This window comes from Rhinopithecus bieti, unplaced genomic scaffold (assembly GCF_001698545.2).
Source record: "Rhinopithecus bieti isolate Rb0 unplaced genomic scaffold, ASM169854v2 scaffold_4553, whole genome shotgun sequence".
NCBI classification, from domain to species: Eukaryota; Metazoa; Chordata; class Mammalia; order Primates; family Cercopithecidae; genus Rhinopithecus; species Rhinopithecus bieti.
Window position 1 is genome coordinate 5319547 of NW_016804694.1, and position 27309 is coordinate 5346855.

Here is a 27309-nt window from a genome sequence, read left to right on the forward strand (position 1 = left end):
TCTCGGCCTCCCAAAGTGCTGGGATTACAGGCTTCAGCCACCGCACCCGGCCTGAAATTTGTCTTCTTAAGGAGAAGATTGAATTGCATATCTAACCTTCCTCTTCCACTTTCTTCCCCAGGATGGTGGATGTGATGCTAGTCTTATTTTATACTACTATTATTCTCACTGCTACTACTACTGCTAGTAGTACTATGAGTACTACCACTAATACTGATAATAATAATCTTTGAGTGTTTACTACTATATGCCCCCACTATTTGGAGGATTTCCATGCTGTATCTCCTCTTGTCTGTGTAACCAGCCCTGAGAAGTCACTATTGCTAGCTGCATTTTTTTATTCCAAGGTTTCTGATGCTTCCATTTAATTTGCATTATATTTAGAAAGTTAGTGTCTCCAGGTTCTCAATCACCAAATAAAAGCAATTTGAGTTCCCACCTTGAGTGATTACAGGAGCCTACCCCAAGCCTTCCCCTCCTCCTCCCAGGGTATCTTTGAGACCCCCGGTGAGCTGCGCCATTTTGGCAATGCTGGCATGTTGCCTTGTGGAAGCCAACATCTTCTTTCCCCCTCACAAACTGCGTTTCCCTGTGCAAACTGCAGAGCTGGTAGCTTTTTGCCTTTACATTTTTTTTTTTTTGTCAAAGTCATGACCATACAATAAATTCACAAGTAAAGAAATATATTTATTTTCAAAAGGTCAACCTCACAAGTTAGCAAAGAAATGCAAATTAAAGCAAGTGCCATTTTTCACCTCTCAAATTGGCAAAGATGAAAGTAATTATATATTCAATATTGGCAAAAGTGTGATCAAAATGAGTGCTTCCACTGGTGAAAGGGTAAATATTTATATGTAATGTATAAAGATTATAATTTACCCATAAACCAGTAATTCAACTCCTAGAAAAATATGCTAAAGAAATCACTGAATTTGCACAAATATATTTATGTGCAAAAATATCTCTCACTGTATTACTTTTAATAATGAAAAATGAGAAACCACCTGAATGTCCAATAATAGAAGGTTAGTTAAATAAATTATAATACAGCCAAATAAAAAATATTTTAATACCATGGGAACTAAGCAAGCTGTAATGTTGAGTGGGAAGAATTAAGATACAGAATATACACTAGATTGATTATAAATACCATTTGAATGAACTCAGACACCTTCCAAATTTCTCTTATTAACTTTGGATGGTGGGATTATAGGTAATTTTTATTTCCTTCTTCATCAATTTTCCCTACTTTCCAAATTTTCAATAAAGACTATGACTTTTATAATGAGAAAAATACATATATGCATATTTAAGTTTGACTATATGCCCCTATCTATATATTCCTATATATGTTCATATATGCATGTGGGTAAGTTCCAATACTGCTTTCTCTCCATCCTGAGACGCAACACTGCTGTCCAGACAAGACCAGTAGCTGCCAGGTAACGGGAGTTCCCCAGCTCCACTACGGTTTCCATGACACACCCAGCCTCAATCACATTGACTCTATTCTTCCCCCTGTACTCTTCTCCCACAAAGCTTCCCATCCAGAGACTCATCAACTCAGACAGTCAGAGCTGGAGGAGACCTCCAGGATGGATCAAGTATTCTTGATCTCTCTTGCACCATGGGCCCTTTGGCTGTCTGATGAAACTCATGGGATCCCATCCCCAAATAATCATTTTACATGCATAAAATAAAACACACAGAATTTCAAAGGAGACCATACATTCCTTGAGCGATAAGGTTCTAGGCCATGTCCTTCATGTTTCATATAAGGGAACTCATCTGTGGTCAGCATTTCGGCCCCTGGCTTCTGTCTCTCTGTGACCTTCTTCCCTCTGAATGACTTGTGTGATTCTATTGCAGCTTTCCACACTTAACCTCCTTTTCTACCAGACCTAGGAAAGACCCCTTGATTTTCAAAGAACTTTCCAAGGTCAATATCATTGTCTGCACTTCTAGATGAAGAGACTAAGGTCCAGGAGGTTCAGCACAGGAGAGAGGGCTGACGCTACCTGTAAGACCCAGGGGGCTCACGTGATGTGGTCTGACTCAATCAGCGCTCAATTGGGAATGCGAAGCTCTTCTCCCTCTAGGGCTCTAAGTCCGTTCTAGGGCTGCTTAGAGGACCCAGCAGAAGTCTCCCAGAGGAAAGAGACTGCCTGATGGTGAAGCCAACCCAGAGAAAAATAGAACTTCAGGGAGGTAAGAAACTGAGAATACAGGTTTGTGGGGACCTTTGATCCAGCTGAACCTGAAGCAGGTTCCTGACTTATTAATGACATGAGTCAACACACTCCCGCTCCCTTTCTCTCTCTCTTTTTTTAAAGCCAGTTTGATTCAGTTACCAAAACTGAATAAGTGCATTTAGTGAGTGTCCAAACTAAGTCAGGTATTAATTACCCCTATTTTACAGATGAGAAAACTGAGGTAGGCCAGGAGAATGAAATGACCAGCAAGTGGAAAAGCCATCATTTGAATCCCACTCTTTCTGACCTCAGAGCCTTAACCATGACTGTATATGAGTCCAGGTGAAGGTCAAATGCATTCCTCCTTGGGGGAGTCAAAACTTTCAGTCAAGAGGTCTATTCATTGTCCTTGTATATCCTCCATCTGGGCTCAGAACAGAATATTCAGAAGCTCATAGCCACATGACCACTGACCATAGCCACCCAGCCGGGAGGTGTGGTCTTTCTCTACACATATCTCTCAGGCTAACCATGTGGGTTTCTTTTCTTCTTAGCCTTGTAGTTGATGTTCTTTCTATTTCCTCTTACCTACACAAATGGCACAGTTTACCCCAGAATCCCCACAGACACCTTTGGGGAAGAGGGGTATGGATGGGAGTAGCCCCAAAGCCTCCCCATGCCCTCCTTCTTCCCCAGCCAGACACCCTCCCTGCCTTTGCCACAGCCGCTCGCTCACCTGTAAATCAGTACCTCATCATCAGAGCAGTTGTACTGCAGCTGGTACATCTTCACCCGGGGTGCTGACTTGCTGACAGACCACTTGACCAGAGCTGAGGTGGTGGTCACTTCAGACACAAGCACAGCCCGTTCTGGGGGGCTTTTGGGAGGCTCTCCGCCCCCACTGCCTCCACCTCCCCGGCTGGTCTTGCTGGAACCAGTGATGTCTGAGAGGCGGGACTTGGGGGGTGCAGTGCGGCTGGTGCTGTTGCTGAGGTGTGGCAGCTGGACGATGGAGACCTCCACCGTGGCTGTGGCCTCTCCGGCGGCATTGGCAGCAATGCAGGTGAAGGCACCACTGTCCTGAGATGTGGTGATGAAGATGTCCAGGGTGCCATTGTCATAGACAGCGGTCCTTGAGGAGTTCCCTACCAGGCGGTCATCGGGGGCTACCCAGTGGATAAGGGGGCTGGGGTCCCCGATGGCTTTGCACTTGAGTGTGGCTGCCTGGCCCTCCAGAACCAGCAGCTTGTGTGTGTGCTGGGTGATGAGAGGCGGCTCGCACACAAACTCCTCCTCACGCACATGCCAGAAGTAGCGACCCTTGAGGCCCCCCGGGGAGCCACAGGTTTCCAGGTCGTCATCTCGCTCGAGCCTCCGCAGCCAGAGAAGCTCACAATTGCAGTGAAGTGGGTTACCCCCAAAACTAAAGGACAAGGGTGGGGCAAAGGGAGTGGCTGTCAAAGCCGAAGCCTGGGAGCGGGCAAAGATGGGATCAGGGGGCAGCTTCTGCAGCCGGTTGGAGGTGAGATCCAGGCGGGCCAATTTCTGCAGGTCTGCAAAGGTGCCCTCAGCAATGTGGTCCAGCAAGTTGTGGTCCAGGCTCAGCTGGTGGAGGTTGACCATGCGCCGCACGGAGTCCCACGGCAGGCCATGGAGGTTGTTGTAGGAGAGGTCCAGGTCCTCCAGTGTCAGCAGGAAGTCCTCAAAAGCCTCATCTGCAATGCCGCCCAGCTGGTTGTTGTTCACAATAAGGTGTTGCAGGTTGACCAGGCCCCGGAGGGTGTCCTCCCCAAGGCTTGGCAGCCGATTGCTATCGAGATGCAGGGAGCGGAGGCTCTCGAGGTCCAGAAAGGAAAAGGGCTGGATGTGGCTGATGGTGTTCCTGGACAGGGTCAGGTCCACCAGCCCCGTCATGTTGGCAAAGTCCTGGCGGCTGATGTGGATGATGAAGTTGCCGCCCAGACGCAGCTCCACTGTCCGCCGGTCAATATCAGGGGGTACAAAGAGCAGCCCCTTGGAGGGGCACAGGGTACCCAGTGACTCAGACAGGTTCTGGCAGACACAGTACTTGGGGCAGGCGTCGACCACAGCAAACGCCATGCCAAACGCCAGCAGGCCACCAAGCAGGGTCTCCATGGTCTGGTCACTCAGGCCACGGTGCCTGGAAAGGAGAAACACAAGATCAGGGTCAGGAGGCAAATTCCTAATGCACTCACCCAGAGCTTCCTCCCTCACATTAACTCTCACTGCTTAGGGAGTGACAGAGAATGGCATGTGCTCAGGCAAGACCTAATCTCTTCCACGAATCCCTCTAACGCAGTTTCACTGTTTCTCTTTTCCTTAGCTTCTATCACCTTCTAACACACTATTTAGTTTACTTATTTATGATGTTTACTTATTGTTTCCTGTATCAGTCCTATACGGTCAGCTCTAAAGAGGGCAGGTACTTTTGCCTGTTTTACTAACTGCTATATCCCAATTACCTAGCTCAATGCCTGGAACACAGTAGCTGCTCAATAACTATCTGTTGAATGGATGGATGGATGGATGGATGGATGGGATACCATACCATTGGCTTATCCAATAATTGAGTTTGAAAGGATGTTATGGCTGTATTTTGAGACATAATTTTACCTTCTTAATTGGTTTAGGCTTAGCATAAAATTAAATTGAACCAGCATTCCTTAAGAATGATGTTGTAGATAAGAAGAGAGTTGGTGCTGAGAGACTCCGGGGTCAGTGGGGAACTGTTTCACTAAGGAGAATCCACATAGTTCATGAATCTTTGAGAATGTGGGAAGTGAAGAAGGAGGTATGATGGGAGGCAAAGGAGTGAATTCTGAACCCTTTGTAAGCAATTAGCCTCTGTCTGGACCCTCACATACATCAGCTCTTTTGGACTCTAGGAAGTCCCTTCAGAAGGAAGGGATTATCTATACACAGATGAGGATTGCTCATGGCCTCAGAGCCTCCTTTGGATATTTACTCACAAGTTACCTTCTCCCAGAGGCCTTCCCAGATGCCCTTCCATGATCATCCCCGCCCCGCCCCACTGCATAGCCCTCTGCTCTGCTCTGTATTTTCTTCTTGAAACTTCTCTATCAACCTACTCTATGTTTTACCTATTTGTGTTCTTTATAGTTTGTTCTTTTGCTCTAGCAGTAAAGCCCCAAGAAGAAGGGACCTCATTTTATTCACCACTGCATGCCTAAAGCCTAAAGTGCTGCCTGGCACATAGTAGGTACTTTTACAAGAATGACTATGTAAGAAAGAAAGGAACAGAAATCTGACTCAGGTCTTTGTGCCTCCAAATCTCAACAGTTTCATCACTATCCTATGTTGTACTAAATGTGGCCTTATTGATGTAGTGCTTCTTGGGGCTTTACTGCTAGAGCAAAAGAACAAATGATAACCAGTCGAGGTGGACTTTTGGAAAATCATGCACACTGATTGTGTAGCACTATGCAGACCAGCATTTCTCAAATTGCCTTTTTTTTTTCTTTTTTTTGAGACAGAGTCTCACTCCATCTCCCAGGGGAGTGCAGTGGCGCAGTCTCGGCTCACTGCAACCTCCACCTCCGTGGTTCCAGTGATTCTCCTGCCTCAGCCTCCCAAGTAGTTGGGCCTACAGGCACATGCCACCATGCCCAGCTAATTTTTTGTATTTTTAGTAGAGATGGGGTTTCACCATGTTGGCCAGGCTGTTCTCAAACTCCTAACCTCAGGTGATCCACCCACCTCGGTCTCCCAAAGTGCTGGCATTACAAGTGTGAACCACCATGCCCAGCCCCTCAAATTGCCTTCTAGATGTACTAATTACAGTTCTGCAAAAATGGCTTCCAAGGCCAGTAAGTTGGGGAAGCATTGCCTACTCTTGCTTTCTCTCACAATAGCTCTATGCGCAGGAGCAAGTTTAGAAGAATTGAGAAATTCTGCTGCAGTGAAACACTAAATTAATGTTTAATTTTGCATTACTCCTATTTCTTTTTACTATAAAGACATCCCTTTTTAAAGCAACAGTTATATGTGTGTGTGTGTGTATTATATATAGTATAATATAGACAGAGAGATTATATATATATATATATAAGAGAGAGAGAGAGAGAGAGGAGAGGAGAGAGAGAGAGAGAGAGAGAGAGAGAGAGAGAGAGAGAGAGATTCTTGCTCTGTCACCCAGGCTGTAGTGCAGTGGCACAATCCTAATTCATGACAGCCTGAAACTCCTGGGCTAAAGTGATTCTCCCACATTGAACTCCTAGTAACTACAGGCACGTGCCGTCATGCCTGGCTAATTATTTTTATTTTATTTCTATTTTGTAGAGTCAGATTTTGCTATGTTGCCCAGGCTGGTCTCGAACTCCTGGCTTCAGCCTTCCCAAATGTTGGATTTACAGGCATGAGCCACCTCCCCTGGCCAATATCTTGTGGAAGTAGAGCTCCATAGCTCCCTGTTTGAGGAGCACAAATGCAGAAAAAACTAGCTTATTTTATTTTTTATTTTTTTATTTTTTTGAGACGGAGTCTTTCTCTGTCGCCCAGGCTGGAGTGCAGTGGTGCTATCTCAGTTCACTGCAAGCTCCGCCTCCTGGGTTCACGCTATTCTCCTGGACTCAGCTCCAGAGTAGCTGGAACTACAGACACCCACTACCACGCCCGGCTAATTTTTTGTATTTTTAGTAGAGATGGGGTTTCACCATGTTAGCCAGGTTGGTCTCGATCTCCTGACCTCGTGATCCGCCTGCTTTGGCCTCCTGTAATAGCTTTTTTTTTTTTTAAAGATATGTAATATATTAAAAATCTATTCCTATCATACACTTTATTATGCATATTTGAATTCCATTATTGTTCCTCTTTAAGGGTAAATCTCCTACCCGAGACCCTTCAAGGGCCAGAGGCTTGCCCTATATTTCATCTGGAGGGAGCATCACTGTAAAGTAGAAATATGATGTGAGCCAAAAATGTGACTTCAAATTTTCTAGTGCCCATGTTTTTTTTATAAAGTAAAAAGAAACAGGTGAAATTAACTTTGATAACATATTTTATATAACTAGCTATATCCAAAATATTATTTCAACATATCATCAATATAATTATTAATGAGATGGCTAACTTTTTTATTTTACAAAGTCTTCAAAATCTGGTGTGTATTTTACCCTCAGAGCACATTTCAAATGCTCACTAGCCATATGTGGCTATTGGCTACCATACTGGGTAGTGCTGTGAACTGTAACTCACAGACCAAATATATCCTGTCATCTGTTTTTGTAAATAAAATTTTATTAGAACACAGCCATGCTTATGTGTTTACCTACTGCCTGTGGCTTCCTTTGTGCTGCCGTGGCAGAGGTGAGCCATTGCTGCATATAACATGTGGCCACCAAAGCCTAAAACATTTACTATCTTGTCCTTTACGAAAGAGTTTGCTGACCTCTGTTCTGTAGGATATGTGTTTTTTTCCATCATGGGCACCTTCATTAAAAGTCTTGGCCAAAGTTCCACACAGCTCTGCCCTGGGCTCCCCATGAGCACCTGCCGACCCTGCCAGTCCCTGTTCTCACCAAGCTCCTACCTAAGGTAGACCAGCTTCACCTTACCCAGACCCCACCAAGTCACAGGTGTTGATACATGGAAGCTTTCCACCTGCCACCTTTCCAACTTGCTCTGTGCTCTAATGTGTTCTGGCCTTCTTGGTCTCTACTTGCTGGGGCCTCATAGAACAAAATGAGGATCTTCTCCATTTGCACTGAGTCTTGAGTTTTCTAGTTACACCTCCCTATGACTCATTGTGGTCACAGAACGAAGAAGGCTGACGTTTTTTTGGCTATGGCACCTGCTCAAATATAGTTGAGTGGTATTCTCTATACTAATGGGAGCACACGAACAGCCACAGCCACATCCAAGGATGTCCCTTGCTAATTAATCAAGAGGTGGTTGAGTGTGTGTGTGTGGCCGGGGGTAGTGTTCCATGGCCCCATGAGAAAGGCCATCTCTCTTATGAGCCCTTATCAATAAATGTGGCAGTGTTCTAAGTCTAGACAGCACTTCCCAACATTTTCAAGTCCTGACACACAGGAAATGATATTTGTCAGGTGCCCCGGGCCCGGGGCTGAGGCTATTCATGGCCTGTGCTGAATATCTTCCACTGTCTCTCCAGATCCTCTCTCCCACCCCCTCCCGCCAGCTCTGCATTCTGGAAGCCTGACCCATAGGGACTGCATCTGTGCAATATAGATGGACTGCCTCCGCCATCCTTTACGCCTTTCCACCCCTGGCTGTGTCGCCTGCCCTCTGGTAGAGACAGCAATGGCAACAGCAAGCAAAGAAGGCCCAGACACTTCCAGATGCATATCCTGGAGCTCAGAGGCACAGAGCCCATTGTTTCAAACAGTTGTGTCCTTGTAAATTATGCTAAACAAACCACATTTTTCAAAAAGTTTGTGGAGGATTAACAAACGTCTAATGAATTCAAATCTGTGACATAATAGAGCTGGGTAAATATATTTTAAGTAATCAGCATGGAAGATTACTGACAGAGAAGTGACTATTGAATCTTAATTAAAATTGTATTCTGAGAACTGTCACTTAATATATTGTTCTAACAGCCAAACAAAAGGCGGTTAAAATCCCAAGTTGGGAGGGAGACAAGGGGACTGGATGAATATGTGTAATTAGTGTATATCTAGGGTGCAAGGCCTTTCTCTTTGAGGCCAGAATTTGGACAAATGCTGGAAAGAAGAACTCCAGGCCTAGTTCCCTCTAAGTATCTTAGGGTGGTGTAGGTGGTGGAGGGGAGGAAGGATATCCTCCATCTGGGCTCACAACAGAACATTCAGAAGCTCATAGCCACATGGCAGTTAGGGAAAAGGGCTCAGACCAGGAGCAAAGAGATAAATGAAAGTGGGCAGGAGGGGCAGTGAGATTATTTGTGGGCAAAACTGAGAGAGGTGTGTGGGGATCAGAAGCGAGGCTGAAATGGATGCTGGTATCAAATGTCAGAATCAGCCTTCATAGGAGGAATCCATCTGCAAAGGAGCGAGAGCTTGTCTGCCCAGAATGTCTATGAGCCTGCTCTGGGGGGAGGCAGGGTGGCAAACAGCGGTAGATACAGGAGAGCAGGGAGAAGAAAATCAGTCCCCAAAATGAACCTACAGCATTCCAGAAAAGCAGTCCAGTCTTGGGCATTTATCCAGGATAGAAACAGTATCTCCTCCCTTCCTTGACTGGGTTTCTTCATGCAGTCTTCACAACCCTACAAGGTGAGTGCCACCATAATTGCACAAGGTACCCTTGTGCAGGCAGAAAGAGGTGTTCCTGCTGGCCTCTGGCAGGGTTCCCTCATCTGAGCAATCTCATGCAGTGAGCACTTTGCCCCACCCTACCTTGTGGCCCTGAATATTGTCATCCCCATTTTATCTACTAGGAAGTGAGGTTAAAAGAGGTTTGCGCCTGTCTAAACTCCCCTAGCTACCCTGGACAGAATCACAATTTAAACCAAGATCATCTGGCTCCAGGCCATGCTTAGAGTAAAGGAAGCCCCTCTGGAGGCTTCCATGGGCCTGGCGTGCAGAGAGACTGGCTGTCTCCACTATGGGTTTGCTTAGTAACTGGTGGCGAACCAGCTGCTTGGCTACATGCTGGCACTTGTGTTTCCTGCCTGGGGTCAGGCCTGGAAGGGACGCTGGCATTCTCGGAAGTAGAGAGGCCTAATTGGCCCAGAAAGACCCACCTGTCAGGCCCTGATAATAGTGAGTCTCTCTCACACACATACACGTGTTCAGAAATACATACTGGCAATAATAAATACAAAGTTGTGGAACTAGGCTCTTGGTTTGTAATAAAAGCCTTCGGATGTGATTTTACATTAAAACAAAAGGGAGAAACAAAGATGATGACAGAGAGTGGAAAAATAATGAACATGGTGGCAGAAAAGGAAAGTTCTTGTTCCTTGGCTTGACCACAGGCTCTCCCTGTAGCCAGAGGCTTCCTCCCTTCACTCCCCTCCCTGGGCTCTGCCTCCCAGTCAGAACCACCTCGAGCTGTTCCAGACAGAAGAGGCAACAGTTAGCAGATGGCTGGCACGATGTATGTGATATCTCTCCACCCTGATTTCCATTTAAAAGATACCTTAGCAACCAGCCGAGGAGCCACCCGCCCCTAGAGCCTGCAAATCAAGTAAGATGCCTGTCTCTGCATCAGGTAAAAAGAAATGGCCCCTCCAGGGTGCTCCAGGCCTGGAAAGTGTGAATTAATAAGAGTGGGAGGGGTTGGGATCTGCCAGGGAGAGGCAGCCGCCTGCAACTTCTTTCCAGATTTCCCCTCCCAAAGCCCCACTGCTCCCCATAAATCACACCACTCAAGGTGAGCCCTGGAGGGACCAGCTCTGGAGAAAGGGGTGGGGAAAGGAAACTTGAGTTCCACTTGGACCGGGGCATACAAGCCCAGAAACATGCTGCTTTTCTGATTTGGGAGTTGCCGGGGGTGAATGCTGCCAGCACCATGTGCCAGCTCCAGTGTGAAGCCTCTATCCCTGCCCTGCTGTCTCCAGCACATCCACCTCCCTGCAGGGTGCCCACAGACTCTCAGGAAGTGGCATTCTGAGGTTTCATCTAAGAGGTAGCATCAGTGAGTTGATTTTTAAAACCTCCTTTCCAAAGCCACCCTGTATAGAGATTCTTCTAGAATCATGAGAAGAGACAGCAGAAGCAGGCTCAATGAGTGTGTGTTGGGGTAGGAGAGGGCCCCTGCTCCACAGAGATCCCAGTCTGACAGGGGAGGCACAGCCTTTGACTTCAGGAACCTCCTAGTTTGACCTTGGAGTCACGGTTTCTAATTTGAAGGTAGGGGGAAAAGAGAGAAAGGGAGAGAGAATCCCCGAGTGAGCCTCCCGCTCTCAGAAGGTTCTAGCTTAGTGGCTGCAGAAAGACACCCACACAAGATAGGCAAGAACATTCCCTGTTCTTTCCCCAAACAAAACCTTGGGGACAGGAGCCACATCCTGAATCTCCAAACTTCTTCATAAACCCGGTAAAAACAGCAGTCTGGTAACACAGACAACAGGAAAAAAAAAGACAAAATAACGTCTAAAACATCAAAAGGGCAGAATGAGCCCATTAGGCTCTTTTTAAACTTCTATTGTGCAAGATAAGCAATTGTTATCATAAGTAAGTTATTAAGCTCAGAACCGCTTCCCCTCTGTTCGCAATGACAGCATCATGCCTCCGTGTTAGCACGTCTATGATAGCTTTTATTGTGTGGCAACATAATTATGTGTTTGCCTGCCTTCTACCCTTGTGCACCTGGGAACCCCTTCTTGGCAGGGACTGTATGTTGCTCAGCTCTGAGTCGATGGTAGCAAACCCAGTACCTGGCACTGAGTAGGCACCCGGGATATGTTTGAGGAGAGAATGAGTGAATGAATGAATAAATGAATGAATGAATGAATGGATGGATGCTCCAGCATGAACAGACACAGTAGCCCTTGACCCCTCTGACACCCTGTGTCCTCTGGCTCAATGCAAATGCATGCTTGCAACTCTGGGGCAGGCTGATTGTGCTAAAGAATTATTGCCCCCAGAGAACAGTCCCCAACCAATGCTAGTGAGGGAAATAGAGGATAAATGCCTCAACCTCCTCACCTCCTGGGTGGGACAACTCCAAGGCACATTCTACATAGTCTTCTAGAAGCCCCTAGGAGGACCGAGCCTCAGTTGCCCTTCCCAGTCACCTGCTCATTAATGCACTGTATATGGGCCTCCTTCCTTTCCCCATCTCATTTCCCCACTTCTGTTCCCTCATTTCCTGCAATCATTACCCAAATAAACTACTTACACTCAAATCCTTATTTCAAATCACTGTTCCATTTCTGGGGAATCCAGCTCAAAGCAAACTTCTTAATTATAACTGTCATTATATAAGGGACCAACTAGCTGAGCCTGGGCCACTGTAGAAACGTGAGATGCAGGGAAATAAAAAATAATCTAAAAACCATGCACGTTCTTGTTAATAACTAACAAACCCCAGCAACTTTCAGAGGAAGGAGACCTCAGTTCACATACCAATGATTGGTAGTAATAGTTTAATGGAAAACGTCTTCTATCCAGGGTATTCACGACCTGGGCTGTGCGGCACTCGCCGTCTGTTATCTTGAGACAAGTGTGAGCCAATGTGTGAATGAGTGTCTGTGCATGAATGGAGGGAGGCCTATGCACGGATGGGGTGAGGGGTGTGAACGCGGAGGCTGGAATGTGAATGGAGAGGTGTGTGTGTGTGAGGAAGATCTGTGCAATAGTGGGCGTGTGTGACTGAGTGCTCCTGAGGCTGTGTGAGTGAGGGGGCCTCACATGAATGGAGGTGAGTGAATGGGTGTGTCTCTTGATGGAGGGCTGTGTGGGTAAAGGAGGGCTGGGTTTCACCAGTAGGGGCCTGGATATGAGTGAGTCCGCCTGAGGAAGGGAGAGGGAGCACAGCTTGTTTGTTCAGCTTTGATGGAAACAAATGCTATTTTCCTGCTGTGTTGTCAACTTCGAATGCATTAATCTTCATGGTTGCCTGTGATCTGTCCCTGCTTTGGGGACACAGACAACCCACAGGCTGGCAGCTCTCAGCGTCAGTTTAGACCTTAGGCTGCTCCTCCTCTCCCTGCCTATCAGCCTCCACTCCATCCTACAGGTGTGAGTACGTGGGGGTTCTCGTGTCACACAATGAGATTTTTGCTTTGAATCAGTCATGACTTTGAAGATTTTTTGTCTAAACTGCCCTGACCCCCAACACTGCCCATGTTTCAAGCATCTTTAATTCTCAAGCAAGGTTCCAACCCTAGGAACCTGGATGGAGACCAGAGTTCCTGGATGGAAACTTCTCACCCAGAGGGTGAAGGTGGAGAATGCCCAGGAATGCATTTCCAGTCACCAGGGCCTTGCCGGGCCTTTCTCCCTCACCCAAGGTCTTCCCCAGCAGATCCAAATGCCAGGTTCCAGGCCTTGTTATCTCAGCCCCTTACTCCCTCCGGCTCTGAATCACAGAGCACCCCAGTTCACCAACACACCAGCACCCTCTGCCCTCCAAGGGCCTCGGCCTTTTACTAGTGTCCATCCAGGGGCAACCTCAGTGCAGGATCCTCTCTAGGACGGGGCTAATGAAGGGAGCAGTGGGGTAAATAATGCAAAGTGGCAGATAATCCTAAACTCATTTCCATTTGGCTGGGGAATGTTCACTCTGTGATTTACCCTCCTCTTTACGGTTGGCCCAGGTGAAAATTAAAATAGGCTTTTCTTTTTCAACCTACACAGGATAGAGGGTAGGCAAAGGCTAGGAGGCTAGGTAGCATCAAAGGTCACTGCGGCTAGACTCCATAATTACAGGCTGACACAAGACTTGAAAGTTACTGCAGGTAGGGGTTGTATTTCCTTCAGCAGACTGGGGCTCCTAGAGGACAGGGCTGAGTCTCCCCTCAGACTGAGACCCTCTGAGGATGGAGCTGGGGCTCCCTGAGGACAGGGCCCCATCTCCCCTCAGACTGGGGCTCCCTGAGGATGGATCTGCATCTTCCCTCAGTCTGGCGCTCCGTGAGGACAGGGTTGTATCTCCCCTCAGACTGGGGCTCCCTGAGTCGGGCTGTTTCCCCTCAGACTGGGGCTCCTTGAGGAGAGGGCTGAGTCTCCCCTCAGACTGGGCCTCCCTGAGAACAGGGCTTGGTCTCCCCTCAGCCTGCGGCTCCCTGAGGACACGGCTGGGTCTCCTCTCAGACTGGGGCTCCCTGAGGATGGGACTCTGTTTCCCCTCAGACTGGGGCTCCATCAGACAGGGCAATATCTTCTTTCTGTATACCAAGGATAAGCCCAAATTTCTGCCTCCTGGGTCTGAGGCTAACATGAGCAACGTCCTCCTGTTTCCTCACAGCCACCTCTCCTCACTGCATGGGGCCCTGCTGAGGGCCTGGTCTCCCTGAACACCCCTCCTGGTTGTGCAGAGCTGGGCCTCAGCAGGGCCTTGCTAGGTTGCGTCTCTTGAGCATCATGTCCTCAGGCTGCTCTGTGGAGAGTCTCATTACACAGGCCTGCGGTTATCACCCTGCCCTGTTATTATGTGTGTGGTATAACATTACGCATAGCATATTTAATCTTGGGCTCCTAATAACCCCTCTTATTATTAAAACAAAAATAATTTAGAAAATCAAATTTCCTTCCTGAAGGGCATTTGTGTTTCATTTGCCTGTTTGTGGGCGGTCAGGCAGGGTTGCTGCAGTGGAGAACAAGTTACAAAGGGATCTCACGTTGTACCGGCAAGGTCTGGTCTTTCCTTGGCCTTGGGACAGAATCCTCACCTGTTGACCAACCTGGACTTATAGGAAACCAAGATGCACAGAAACAAGATGACTTTTCAGCTGTGACTACCTTTACTGTTTTTGAGCCCCCACAAATTATTTCAGTAAACATAATTCATAGAAAACAGCTGCAATAGGGAAAAGGCCCATTTGGGGGATTCCCACAATAGGCTGCCCTATCTCACAAGCATTAGCCAGCTCTGAAGTATTTACCAAGCAGCCGCAAAAGGGTCAGGATGAGTACGGATCCGGACTTCCAGGGCCTTTGAGGGCAAAGAGAGGCTAGGCCTATATGCCATCTCTATCCCCACGCACATGCTACAAATGCTTCTCTCAAGACCAGGTATCATCCAGGCCCTGGATCCTTCCTCCCACTTTGCAAAAGGCAAATGGAGCAGAGTCTCCCTGCCTGCGGCTTTGTTTATTGTTCACCTGTGTCCTGGCAGTTCTGGGGAGAAGAGGTAGAGACACATTATCAGTCAGGGGCTTGAGAGGAAACAGATGAGGGAATCTAAGCAGTAGCTGAAGGATGTTTGATGAAGGGACCATTTAGAGAGATGTGGGCAGGGTGGGGGAACCAAGAAGAGGTGGTGTAGCACCCAGGGGGTGGCAACAGAGGGGAGCTACTCAGCCTTCTACCCCTAGCGTAAAGGGACAAAGATAGAGGGCAGTTTCTAGAACCCAGCCAGGGCATAGCCATGGGAGAAGACTTGTCCAACAGGAGGATGTAGCCCTAAGTAGACAGACACAGCTCACTGATAACCTCACACTGGGAGGGAGCTGGCCAAGGGAATTAGCCTGTCTCTTTCTCCACCCTCTCACCACCTGCCGACGCCTCCCAGTGGCCAAACCCAGTGAGAGGCCAAGGGGTAAGGAAACGTGCATGCAGTTGTCCGTACAGGTCAGCCTACCCGGGCACAGAGCAGGGCAGTTAAAGGTGGAGAGTTTATTTGGAGGAGCAAATAAATGAAAAATGACTAGCACAGATAGGTAGTCCTTCTCTCTTTTCAGCTTTCTCAATGAGTTATTGGATAATTAAGGCACTTGGAAGTATAGGAAAATGAAGAAGGGAAAGAAGGGGGAGAAGGAGAAGGGAGAAAGAGACAGAGACAGACAAGAGAGATTAATCCATTGGAAACAACAAACCCACAGACTCAAGAGCAGTAAATATGAATTCAATTTGGTTTTGCCATTTACAGAACCCAGCCTTCTAAAGAGCTGACAGGCCGATCAGATAAAAGCCGCTGTTGCCACCAAGACAGCACATTTAAATTTTTATTGCAAACACCAGGCTCCATTACCCTGGGATTTGCTCTCTGCATTCCTAATATTGTCTTTCTTCGGGTGGGAATGGGAGTATCCTGACTCTCTCTTACAACCGGATACAGCAGGAAGAGCATGCATAGGAGTTCCATAAGCTCGGTCCCTGCACTGACCCAGCCTTGAACCTCGACAAGCCACTTCTCTTTGTGCCTCAGATTCCTCATCTGGGCAATTAGGCTGGATGGGGGTCATCAATTCAAGTTTATTTCTAGCCCTGGTTTGACTAAATGTGGGCAAGGAGCAGTGAAGACTCAGAAAACCCTAGCAGTTCAGTCCACCCTGCCCAGTCTCCCTCTCAGTCCTCAAGTCCAAATAGGGCTTCTTTTTCCCTGCTTTGCAATTTTTTACTTCTCCATTTCCTCCTGCCTCTGTCTTCTTCATTTTTTTTTTTTTTTTTTACCTCCAGTCTCCTCCCTGGTGACTTTGTTTGCTGTCAAGAGCTGGAACATTGCAGTCAAGCCCTTCCTCCTTCCTGCACCCCCTCCACCTCACCCCATGGGGACCTGCTTTACTCAGCAGCAATGATTCAACCATTCAGTTAGGCTTCTGTCAAGCACCAGCCCCACATGGGCATGCAGACACGGGGTGGTGGAAAGAGCTGAATGGGACATCTTCCCTCTTCTCAGGAGGAGCTTACAAGCACATACCTGGAGAGGAGCAATCCAAGGGAGCAGGGAAGTACCTACAGGGTGTCTGGCGTTTTACACGTTACTTCATTTAAACCATTCACTAATGCAATACCATCTACCCATTTTATAAGTGGAGAAATTGAAGCCTAGGAAGCTTCCACACCTTGTTCAATAACTTATGACAAAAGGCAGAGTTGGAATCCCAGTCCAGGCATGCCCTAGCCCCTCCCAGATGACACTGTTCTCAAGGCAGAGAGCAGAGGAAGTGATAAAGTGTTATGGGAATTCTATGGAAGACTCCCCCACCAACTAGGGTAAGGGAACGCTTCTTGGAGCAGGTGGTGCCAATTGTGGCCTTGAATGGTAGGTGGTAGGATTTCAGCAGCTTGGGCCAGTTGTCTTAATGAGGACATTCAAGAGGGAAGAACAAAGATTCAAGGTATTGTGATTGGAGAGAGGTGGATCTGCCAAAGGGGAACAATTACAGGAATCTTTTTTTTTTTTTTTTTGGAGACAGAGTCTTGCTCTGTCGCCCAGGCTGGAGTGCAGTGGCGTGATCTCGGCTCACTGCAAGCTCCACCTCCCCTGTTCATGCCATTCTTCTGCCTCAGCCTCCCCAGTAGCTGGGACTACAGGTGTCCACCACCACGCCCGGCTAAGTTTTCGTATTTTTAGTAGAGACGGGATTTCACCGTGTTAGCCAGGATGGTCTACATCTCCTGACCTCGTGATCTGCCTGCCTTGGCCTCCCAAAGTGCTGCGATTACAAGCGTGAGCCACCACACCCAGTTACAGGAACCTTATAAAGGAAGTATCTTCAAGAGGCCCCGGCTTGAGAAGTGCTGGCTTAAGAAGCTTGACTTACTGGCAAGGTGGCTAGTGGTAGGCACATGGCCTCCGGGGTCCAGCCACTTTGTAGGACTAAGGAGTCCCCTCAGCTTCAATCCTGGCTTGCCTCTTTCTGGCCCAGTGGTCTTGGGCAAGTTGCTTGACCTCTCAATACCTCAGTTTCCTTACCTGTAAAATCGAATAATCTTACAAAGTTGTGAGGATTAATTGAGTCAATCCTGTAAAACACTTAACCAGGGCCAGGCACACAGTAAAATCTCAAAACAGCGTTTCCCATTACAGTTCTTATTAAGGGCACTCTCTTTAAGTTGTGACTGGCTGTTCTCAAGGAGAAGCTTTAGTAAAGAATGAATTTTAGATTGCCACCAAAATAAAAAGCTGAAATGTAAAACATATTCATAGAACTCAGCACCTCCTGGGGACCTCACCACTAGTTTAGGAAATTCTGCTGTTGTGGGTTAGATGGGCAGGAATAGAGCCGTGACTAGGAAACAATAATCAAATCTTCCTCCAGCCTGGCCGCTCCTGAATCCAAGATCAGGCTGGGTGTAGTTTGGGTGCAGGAGGTCTCCTTGCCTAGAAGAAAGGCAACCAGCAGTGGAGAGATTTTTTTAATTTTTAATTTTAATAAAGAAAGAGGCATTCCAAGGCAAAAGTGGCTAGGGCCCACAAAGGTGATCATGCAGCCCTGCTCAGGGGCACTTTCTGGGCACCTGTTATGGGGGATACAGAGGAGAAAGGATCTCCCCCTTCCCCGCTGCCCCTGCATTCCTCCTCTCTGATCATGATAGGCTTTTTAGTAACCCCCCACCCCCAGCAGCTTCCTCACTGCCAATGGCCTTGCCGGCACAGGTTCATCAGGCTTCTGTCATTGGGGCTAAGTGTATTTATTGTGCTACATCATTAGCGGTGATACGTATACATTGAACACCTGCTGTGCTGAGCGCCATACAGAGTCTGAATAAACAGTTTCTTTCTGTCCTCTGGGAGGCTGCAATCTATCAAAGGCAAGACAGAGTTTGCACAGAGGAAGACACACAATTATCTTCTTCCAGTAGGAGAGAGAGATGTGTAGGCAGGGGACAAATGACAAAAACAAAATCTGCCCTGTTTCTCCTTCAAACTAGACCTCCCAAAGAAGTGGGAGCTGTGTCCCCCCTCAGACTGGGGCTCCCTGAGGATGGGGCTGTGTCTCCTCTCAGACTGGGGCTCCCTGAGTCAGGGCTGTGTCTCCTCTCAGACTGGGGCTTCCTGAGGATGGGGCTGTGTCTCCTCTCAGACTGGGGCTTCCTGAGGATGGGGCTGTGTCTCCTCTCAGACTGGGGCTTCCTTATAACAAGGCCACACATTCCCTCATTATCCTATTAGTTTTCCAAGAACAAGGTATTTCTACTTTCTCTATTCAAGGCAAAAGACCCCACCAACCTTCTCATTAACCTCAAGCAAAGCATGTCCCCACCATATGCCTCAGTTTTCCTGTGTAAATGAGGACATTAATTACCTTTAAAGTTGTGGTAATGTTATGACATTAACCTCAAACTCAGAATTCTGCCTCACTCTCAGGCTTTCTTCTTTCCCCAAATTTGGCTACCTTTAACATCACCATAGGCAGAGCTGTCACCATCCCGTGATGTCTTCTTCCACCTGAACTAAATGGGGACCTGAGTTTAGAATCTTTCACAAGTTTGTTCCCAAGCCTTTATTTTTCTGTGAACTTCTCAGAAGCTGAAAGACTTGACTTTAGCTCAAATAATTCTCACTCTTCATTACTTCAAATGTAGATGATATCATCGTTGTCATCATCATCATCATCATCATCATCATCATCATCAAATGGTGAACACTTGAATGCTGATTCTATGCTAAGCATTTTCTGCTTTAACACATTTCATCTTCCCACCCACCCTAAGAAGTGGGTGTGGTAATTATTTCTATTTTACAGATAAGGTGAGGCCCATCAAGGTGTTTAGGTGATTCACTCTGGGTGGCCTACCTAGTAGGTGGACCCTCATCCATCTGGGCTCTCAAAAAGCTCTGTAGACATTGCCAGAGTCTAGGGACCCTAGGACTGACCTCTGTTCTCCTCCATTAGAATCAACCAACAAAATGTACACAAGGCTCTAGCCAAACAGCAATCACTTTACCATCAAGCACTGATATTAACTGATAATTAACCAAGAAAGAATGGGGAGCATGCCCTGGAGTTTCAGGGAGGCAGGCCCAGCCTTTAGGTGTCAAAAGCCATGAGTGCTCCTAGTAGGGCAGTAGCCTGTGAGAGACCGGGAGTGTGGGTCCTCCTGAGCAGTGTCCTTCACACCCATGAATCCTTCCTCCACTCATACCCATCGCTTGGCCTTGGGATTTGTGGGCTTGCTGAGTTGGGGAAGCAGCTCACACCTTCCCACTATGAAGAGGAGAAACAGAGTCAAGTGCTTGGCGGAGGCAGTGTGTTTTGTGCTTCTCTTGCAACCCCCTGGGTTTAGTGCACCCACCAAGTGCGTGCTCCCTTCCAGATCCCACTTCTGGTAGCCTCAGATAGGGTGAAAAAATAATTATTTTGAGAATCAGGAGATCAGGGTGAGCCTGAGGCCAAAAGAGACTCCCGTCTGCCAAAGTAATAATGATACCCAACAAATATATACAAATCGTAAATCTACAATTAAAGATAAAAATGAAAAAAATGAAATCTTTGCATCTTCCATCAGCCCTAATCTTTTGGATTCTTCTCTTGCTGCAATACTCAAAAAGATCAAATACATAGATGGTTAAAATATTAATGGCTGATTATCTTAAATGAGAATTCTACACTACCTTAACCAAAGGACTGAATCGCTAATGAATTTTTAGGCACTATCTCCTGACTTGTGGGGGCAGTGTCTGGAGAGATTGCAAGGCTGGGAGAGTCTAATTGTTGCTCTTAATTCACACCATATACATGTTTCCTGTCCTTTGGCAGAAGGCAGAGCCAAGGAAGCTAAACACTTCTGGCTTCAATTCCCTTGCAGAACTGGAGATTGAATGGAGGAGGCTGGCTGGAGGCTCTGTGGGCTGGGAAAGAGGTCCTGGGCCTATTTTGCCAAAGGGAGGAAGCAAGGGCAGTTTCCTTCTTTAGTTAGGAAGGGTAATAGGGAAGTCAGGCTGGGGGCTCAGAAGTGTAACCAAAGCAACCAACTCTTCCTTGATATGCAGCATGGTGCTCTTCCTCTATGGGGTGACTACCACAGCCTCTTGGTTGTTCCCTAACACCCATTTTCCTATTCTTCCCTAGTAAGAATCCCCAATTGCACATGGTGAATATAGTTAATAATAGAGTATTGTACATCTCAAAATTGCTAAGAGAGCACACTTCAAATGTTCTCACCACAAAAGCGATAAGTATTTGAGGTGATGGTTATGTTAACTAACTTGACATAATTATTCCACACTGTGTTTATAAATCAAAACATTCCTTTGTACCCCATAAATATATACAAATTGTAAATTTACAACAAAATATACAAATTTTAAAAAGAGAAAAGAAGTCCCAAGTATTATTTGGCCAAAAGACTGCCCCCAAATAAAGACTATATTTCCCATCCTCCCTTGTACTTAGTTGCAGCCACATGACTTAGTTCCAACCAAAGGGTTGTGAGGAAATGTCTACTATATCATGACCCACAAGTATTCTTAGAGAAAGGTCATGCCCGTCTTTGTTCCTTCCTGCTTTCTACTGATTGGAATGTAGATGGGGTGGGTAGAGCCTGAGCAGTTATCTTGGACCATGAGGTGGTGGTCAGGTGTTGAGAATGCAAAACAATAAGATGGAAGGAACCTGGGTACCTGGTGACCATAGCACCACCATATAGCCCTGGACTTCCTGTAGTTTGTCTCTTTTTTTCATTTCAACTTTCTATTTTAAATAGTTTAAGACTTATAAGAAGTAAAAATAGTATAAAGAGTTTCTATATACTCTTCACCCTATTTTCCCCATTGGTAACATATTACCCAGCCATAGCACAATTGACATTGGTACAATGCTATTCATCCAAATATAGACCTTATCTCTGTATTTGTTACTTGATAGAGAAATAAAATTCTGTCTCATTTGGGCTACTTTGCATTGTTTTGGTTTTATTTTTTATCACTCACAATGAAATCTATTTCTAACCAATATGAATTTCCAAAAAATATAAGGTGGCATCCCAGTCCCATCCCTGAGAAATGGATATGATAGGCAGAAGGAGCTGACGCAGATGCAGTGAACTAGAAAAACTTCAGGACAATGTAGAAAAGTTTTTTGAAACAGACAGAGATACAGGACTATCAAGTCATCCTTTCTTTCGATGGTGCTGAGAGAACTGTTCTCTCCAGCCTCCTTACCCCACCACTGACTTTGCATCCTTGCCTCACCTTCTCTACCTCAGTGCTCACCTTGATCGTGCTCGAACCACCTGCATATCCACATCTTACCTACCCAGAGCTCTGCATCTCCCTGCTAATTCTTGGAGACTTAAGATTCTCATTAGTATTGCCAGCTCCTGGCCCATCAGAGTCACATGTCAGGAGAGAGGAGTGAAGGCGGGTGACATTTGTTGGTATTTTCAACTCGGGTGAAAACAAACAAATTGCACTGAAGTTAAATGTCAAAGGCCCCTGAGCATATTGCAAGGGAGAGAGGGAGGGAGGAGCACCTCCTCACAGGGGCAGCCTTCTCCTTGTCCCTGGGTGGGTGTGCATGGGGGATGCAACCGTGCTAGAAGCCTACAAGGAGGGCAAAGTGTGCAGTGTTTGTCCAGTGTCCAACTTCATCCCGTTGTGGGCAGACTGGTTATATACATGGGCAACACCCAAGTGAGGAGATTCATTTATTCTCCATCTATTCTCTTAGAGAATATTTACTGAGAACTTACTACATACAAAAGTTGCTGTAATAGGTACGGAGGGAAGCCAACTATAAAACAAATTTTGGCTGGTCTCCACCTCCAGGGAATGGATCTCCCTTAAAGGACATAAGATGTACAAATACATAATATAAGAAGTGAATGAGTATCATCACTAGGAGTACAAAGTTCTTTGAATGCTCAGACAGAGGAGGAAGGAAGATCAGGGAAGAATTTCAGAAGCTTTGTCATGAGACCTGAAGGAGGGACAATATTTAGACATGCACAGATGTAGGCTATAGGTGCCACTCACCTCAAAGACAGCATAAATGCATCTCCATGGATATCATTATTAGCTTTGATATCACTGTTTCCTCAAACTAAAGAGAAGTGCACTAAGGGAACTAGACGTGTGTGACATAATCCAGCAGAGGAGGTTTTGTTTGTTTTACTCCTTAAACCATGGGGGAATTTCTGTGGTCTGTGAACTGATTGAAATTGTGTGCCACAGTTTTGGTGATCATGCATTTTTCTGGAAAGACTATCCACAGCCTTCATTAGAATCTCCATGGTAGAGGTGACTTCTCCCAAACTTCAATTCCTATTCCACAAGCTGACAAGAAGTGGGTCCTCACTGAATCTTGGACCATTAGTTGTCTGTCTGAATCTACTCCATGAGGAGAGGCTGGAGGTTTCTACATGTGGTTCTTCTTGCACAAGCTCTAATTCCTGAGACCTGGGTTACATGCCTCATCTGGAGAGACCCTAAAGCAGCTGCAGCTTAAGGGGGTGGGGCAAGAGATAAACAGGGGAAGGGATAAGACAAGCTCTTCACCTGGGGGAAGCAGCATCTTCTGCTTATGTCTGGCCCTGTGGTGATTGAATTATCAACCCTCAGACTTAATGAGCACTTCTCTAGTCTGACCACGCAGCCTGTGTTGGGGAGAGCAGACATTTCATTACTAGAATTCAGTGGTGCTGTGTGGATCCTGGTCTCCTGACAATTACGAGAAGGAGCTGTAGTGCCAGGCAGCAGCCTTATGTTAGTCTTGCCTTGTCAGAAACATGCCAACTCTCTGCCACTCCCTAGTCACATGTGTAGCTCTATATGACCAGGGGAGGCCAGATGCCCCTTCTAGGAGACCCAAAGTACAAAACAAATTCCCTAGTCACGTGTGTAGCTCTATGTGACCAGGAGAGGCAAGATGTCCCTTCTAGGAGACCCAAAGTACAAGACAAATGCCTTGTTTCGATGTTTCCTTGGGCTTGGACCATCTGGCTACCCAGAAAGAATGAGAAGACACATGACACCTTTCCAGATTAGGATTAAGAAAGAAATGCACAGGCTGCTGCTGGACAATTTCTAGGAATCACCATCACTCCTTCATCTTTTTACTTCCAAGGGTATCTCTCCCAACTAAAATGACTTTATGGACACCTCAGGTCACTATAGGTATCACCATTATCTTCCCTCCTACACAAGGAGAAACAAAGGCACAGGGAAAAGGCCAGGGACACTAGAAGACTCTAGGAGGATGTCCGAAGTGTCCAATCTTACCACCCAGTGAAAGTCTTCCAAGAATCAAGAACAAACATAGATCAGAATTGTTGTGTCATGTGATAATGCATGTCAGAGTTTCTCTAGGTCACCTGGCCTCAAGGACAGAGTCATGGCTGGTCAATATCAAAAGCCCAAGGCCAACCAAATCTTGGGTCAACCATGCCATAGGACTGCTCCTGTGATATTGCTGACATCCCAAACCAACAATGATTCAGAATTAGCCACATCAGCTGGCAAAGTCATGATAGCCAGTGGTGTCTCCAGTCAGGGTTAGAATGTCACTCTCTGCATTGGTGAGTCCTGAGCACTGCTGGATTATTACTTCAGGTCATCCTGACATGAGGGAAAGAGAAGTACATTTCAGCCTGTGGCTGTGTGATCCTCCCTAAATTCTCCACCCTGGAAGTCAGAAGAACTGACGATTCGACCCACCTGATTGTTTCACCAAGTCCAGAAAAACTTAGTGATGGGTGACAGGTCTCTAAAAAGAGCCACACAGACCACAAGTAGGATAGAAATGACTGAGGACATAAGGGAGGTTCCTTTGAAGCCAACTGTGTGAACATTATGGAATTATCCTTCTTCCTCAATACTTCCTTAGCATACAGAGAGGAGGGCACATACAGAGAGAGAGAAGGAAGCAGAGACTGAGAAAGAGAGGAATAGGGGAAGGGGAGAGGAGAGGAAGAGAATATACAGGAGGAACTTTAGAAACAGAAATTCCAGCATATCACACCAGCCCCCTAGGGCAAGAGATTTGGTTGTAGCCTTGGGCGACTTATGTAAAATAAGAGTGACTCATTGCTAGGTGTAAGAGATGAGGCCCATGGCAAACCGCATTGACAGAATAGGTGATTCTTCCTCAATGGGAATGTTCTATGGCACCCTGCTTCAGGCTAGAGAAGGGTACCGATCACCACTGCCAGTAGAGACTCCAGCTCTCTCCAAGAAGAAATATAAAGTCTTTTCCTGTTGTGTACCATGCAGGGAACTGTCACTCTAGAAATGTCATTATGTTAATACAGTTGGAAGGAAAAAGGAAGAGGAGTGTTGGAGAGTGAAGATGTGGCAATAGGGTTGAGGGCAAAGGAGAAACTAATTGGCTGGCTTTGATATTCTCATTGTGCATTGATATGGCACAATGTGGGGGAAAGATGAATGACATCTCAGTTTTCTCTAGCTTTAAGGATCCTAAGCATCTGTGTAACAAGGATCACCCCACAACACCCACCACCACCACCCTTAGCAATACCAGACCCACCACCACCCACCACTCCTTAATAGGGTCAACACCACTGTTACTCCCCCAACTCAGACACACACACACACACACCTACATGCACACACACACACACCTCTCTTTGAGCTGACTTTGCAAACACACACACCTCTCTTTGAGTTGACTTTGATATCCAGATATTTCTTCCCTCTGAGTTAAAAAGACACTCTTTTCCCCCAAAGACATTTGCCTAGAGGGATGCATGATCAGGACTGGGTGATATGCAGGAGTATTTTCAGTTTTACTCACATCACTCACAGGGCTTTTAATTTGCTGAGGGCACATTTTGTGCCCAAGGATTAGTAAGTCACTGATACTGACGATTCTCTACAACAAACTAACTTCAACGTTCTTTTGGATGTGACAAAGCTCAAAGCAAATTGTTCCCATAAACATCCAGGCTCTGTCCATTGTTTCATCAGATTCAAAACACCTGCCAGCCTCTCCCTGCTTCAGGTGAACCCTCCAGTCCGTGTGGTTTTTGTGCTGGACTGTCTCTCTACGCCATCTCATCCTGCTAGGAATGACTCTGGGTTCCCTGAAGTGGGGTCTCCTGCCTAGTTGGGATGCTCCAAACCAAGACCATTGATCATTTAAAACCTCCTTGGATGTCTAACATGCTCAACTTTATTGATAATTAAGGAAATGCAAAGGAAAACACTTTAATTTCATTTTTTCCCAAGAGTTTGGTAGAGACAAAGATGTTTGATAACAGCCAGTGCTGGTGAGGCTGTAGTCAAACACAGTCAAACACTGTTGGGGCTGTTGGGGAGGGAGGTGCAAATTAGACAAATTATTGAATTTGTTGACATTTTTGAAAGACAATTTGGAAATATCTATAGAAATTTTAATGCTGTCCTGGGTGCATCTAGTTGGGGATGGTGTCGTGGGTGGTAAAATTTACCAAGACAGTTGTAGTTAAAGAAAGACAGATTAGAGAAAGTATGAAAATATGTTGCAAGGGTGCAATGGGCAGCACAGCAGAGAAGGGCTGTCTGCAAAGAGCCTGGGGCTGAAGGGAAGTTTCACAGGGTCATGCTGGAGGGGGTATGTGCAGAAGGAGGTCATTGTACCCTCAAATCGTTTGTGATTGGCCATCTCTCAGAACAATTGCTCATTTTTCTCCCCTACCTGGGCTCCTTCCCTACCTGGGACCCCTTCCTCGTTCTTGCTTACTTATCTTATCAGGATTCTACACTATTTACTCTTTGATCCAGCAATTTCACATCTAGGAATTTATTCTGCACAGACACTTGTACTTACACACAAAAATTTAGATATAAGAATTTTGTTACAGCATTGTTTGTAAGAGCCAAAGACTATATATAACTTAAATATTTACCTATAGCATACCCATATGTGAAATGCTGAGTTGCAAAACATAATGCATAGTGAGATCCTATTTGTATCCCTGAAAAGGACACATACACACAAACACACACATAAGCACATCTATTTATCTTTTATATGCTATCTATGTATGAGCCAGAAATTTTTTGAAAGGTTTCTCTTAGAGCTGTAACTGGGAATCTAGGACATAAAAAAGATGTCCTTTTTATTATACACAGTTTTGCACTGTTCCCATTTTTTAAATTTAAATCTATTGCTTTTATAATAAGAAGAAACTATTTATAAAGTAAATAACTGAAATGAAATTCATACCTCTTGACTCTTTCCCCTCCTCTTCGTTCTCATGGTTTCTGCCTTGGAGTCATGCTTTCCTCTCACTTGGCTTATCACAGTAGCTTTCTGTCACTCCTCAGTATGTGAAGCCTGTGCATCTCTGAGATTACTTTGCACCACTCTACCAAACACATCATGATCTCATGGCCTTACCCACCCCTCAGGCCACCAGCTGTTTGCTCCACCTCAGTTGTCACCTCAGCAGAACACTTCCATACAGCCATGTGGATTCCATGTGGGGTCTGGCGTAAGCCCCCACACCACCCTATGGCATGAGATTGGGCTTCAAGAGCAGTCCCTTAAGAGGCCAATGACACAACCTGGAAGTGCAGGGGATTTAACTCCTTATGGGGTACTAGCCAATGGAAACATCCTAAAATGGAGATAAAAGTATTACATATTCCCCCCAGGGCTCTCAAACAAACCAACAAATATCCCAGCTTTGCTCACTCTAAAGGACTGTACAAACATGAGGAGTTATCATGCAGCAGCAGCAGCAGCAGCATCACCGTCATCTTTATTGTGTTATTTTGTAGCCTTGAGCACACACGTAAGAGCACAAGATACCAGCAGTAGGGAGGAGGTGGGACTTGTCAACACGATGGGTGTGAT

General features: G+C 46.2%; 1 protein-coding gene across 2 annotated transcripts in view; it reads right to left on the reverse strand.

Moving 5' to 3' along the window:
• LRFN2 (leucine rich repeat and fibronectin type III domain containing 2) overlaps positions 1-27309 on the reverse strand; it is a 193594-nt gene that overhangs the window by 37849 nt on the left and 128436 nt on the right. For both annotated transcript variants that reach the window (XM_017870167.1, XM_017870168.1), the window contains exon 2: positions 2929-4353. In XM_017870167.1, coding sequence (XP_017725656.1) covers positions 2929-4328 — 1400 coding nt within the window. In that variant the 5' untranslated portion in view covers positions 4329-4353. The remainder of the gene's footprint in view (positions 1-2928; positions 4354-27309) is intronic.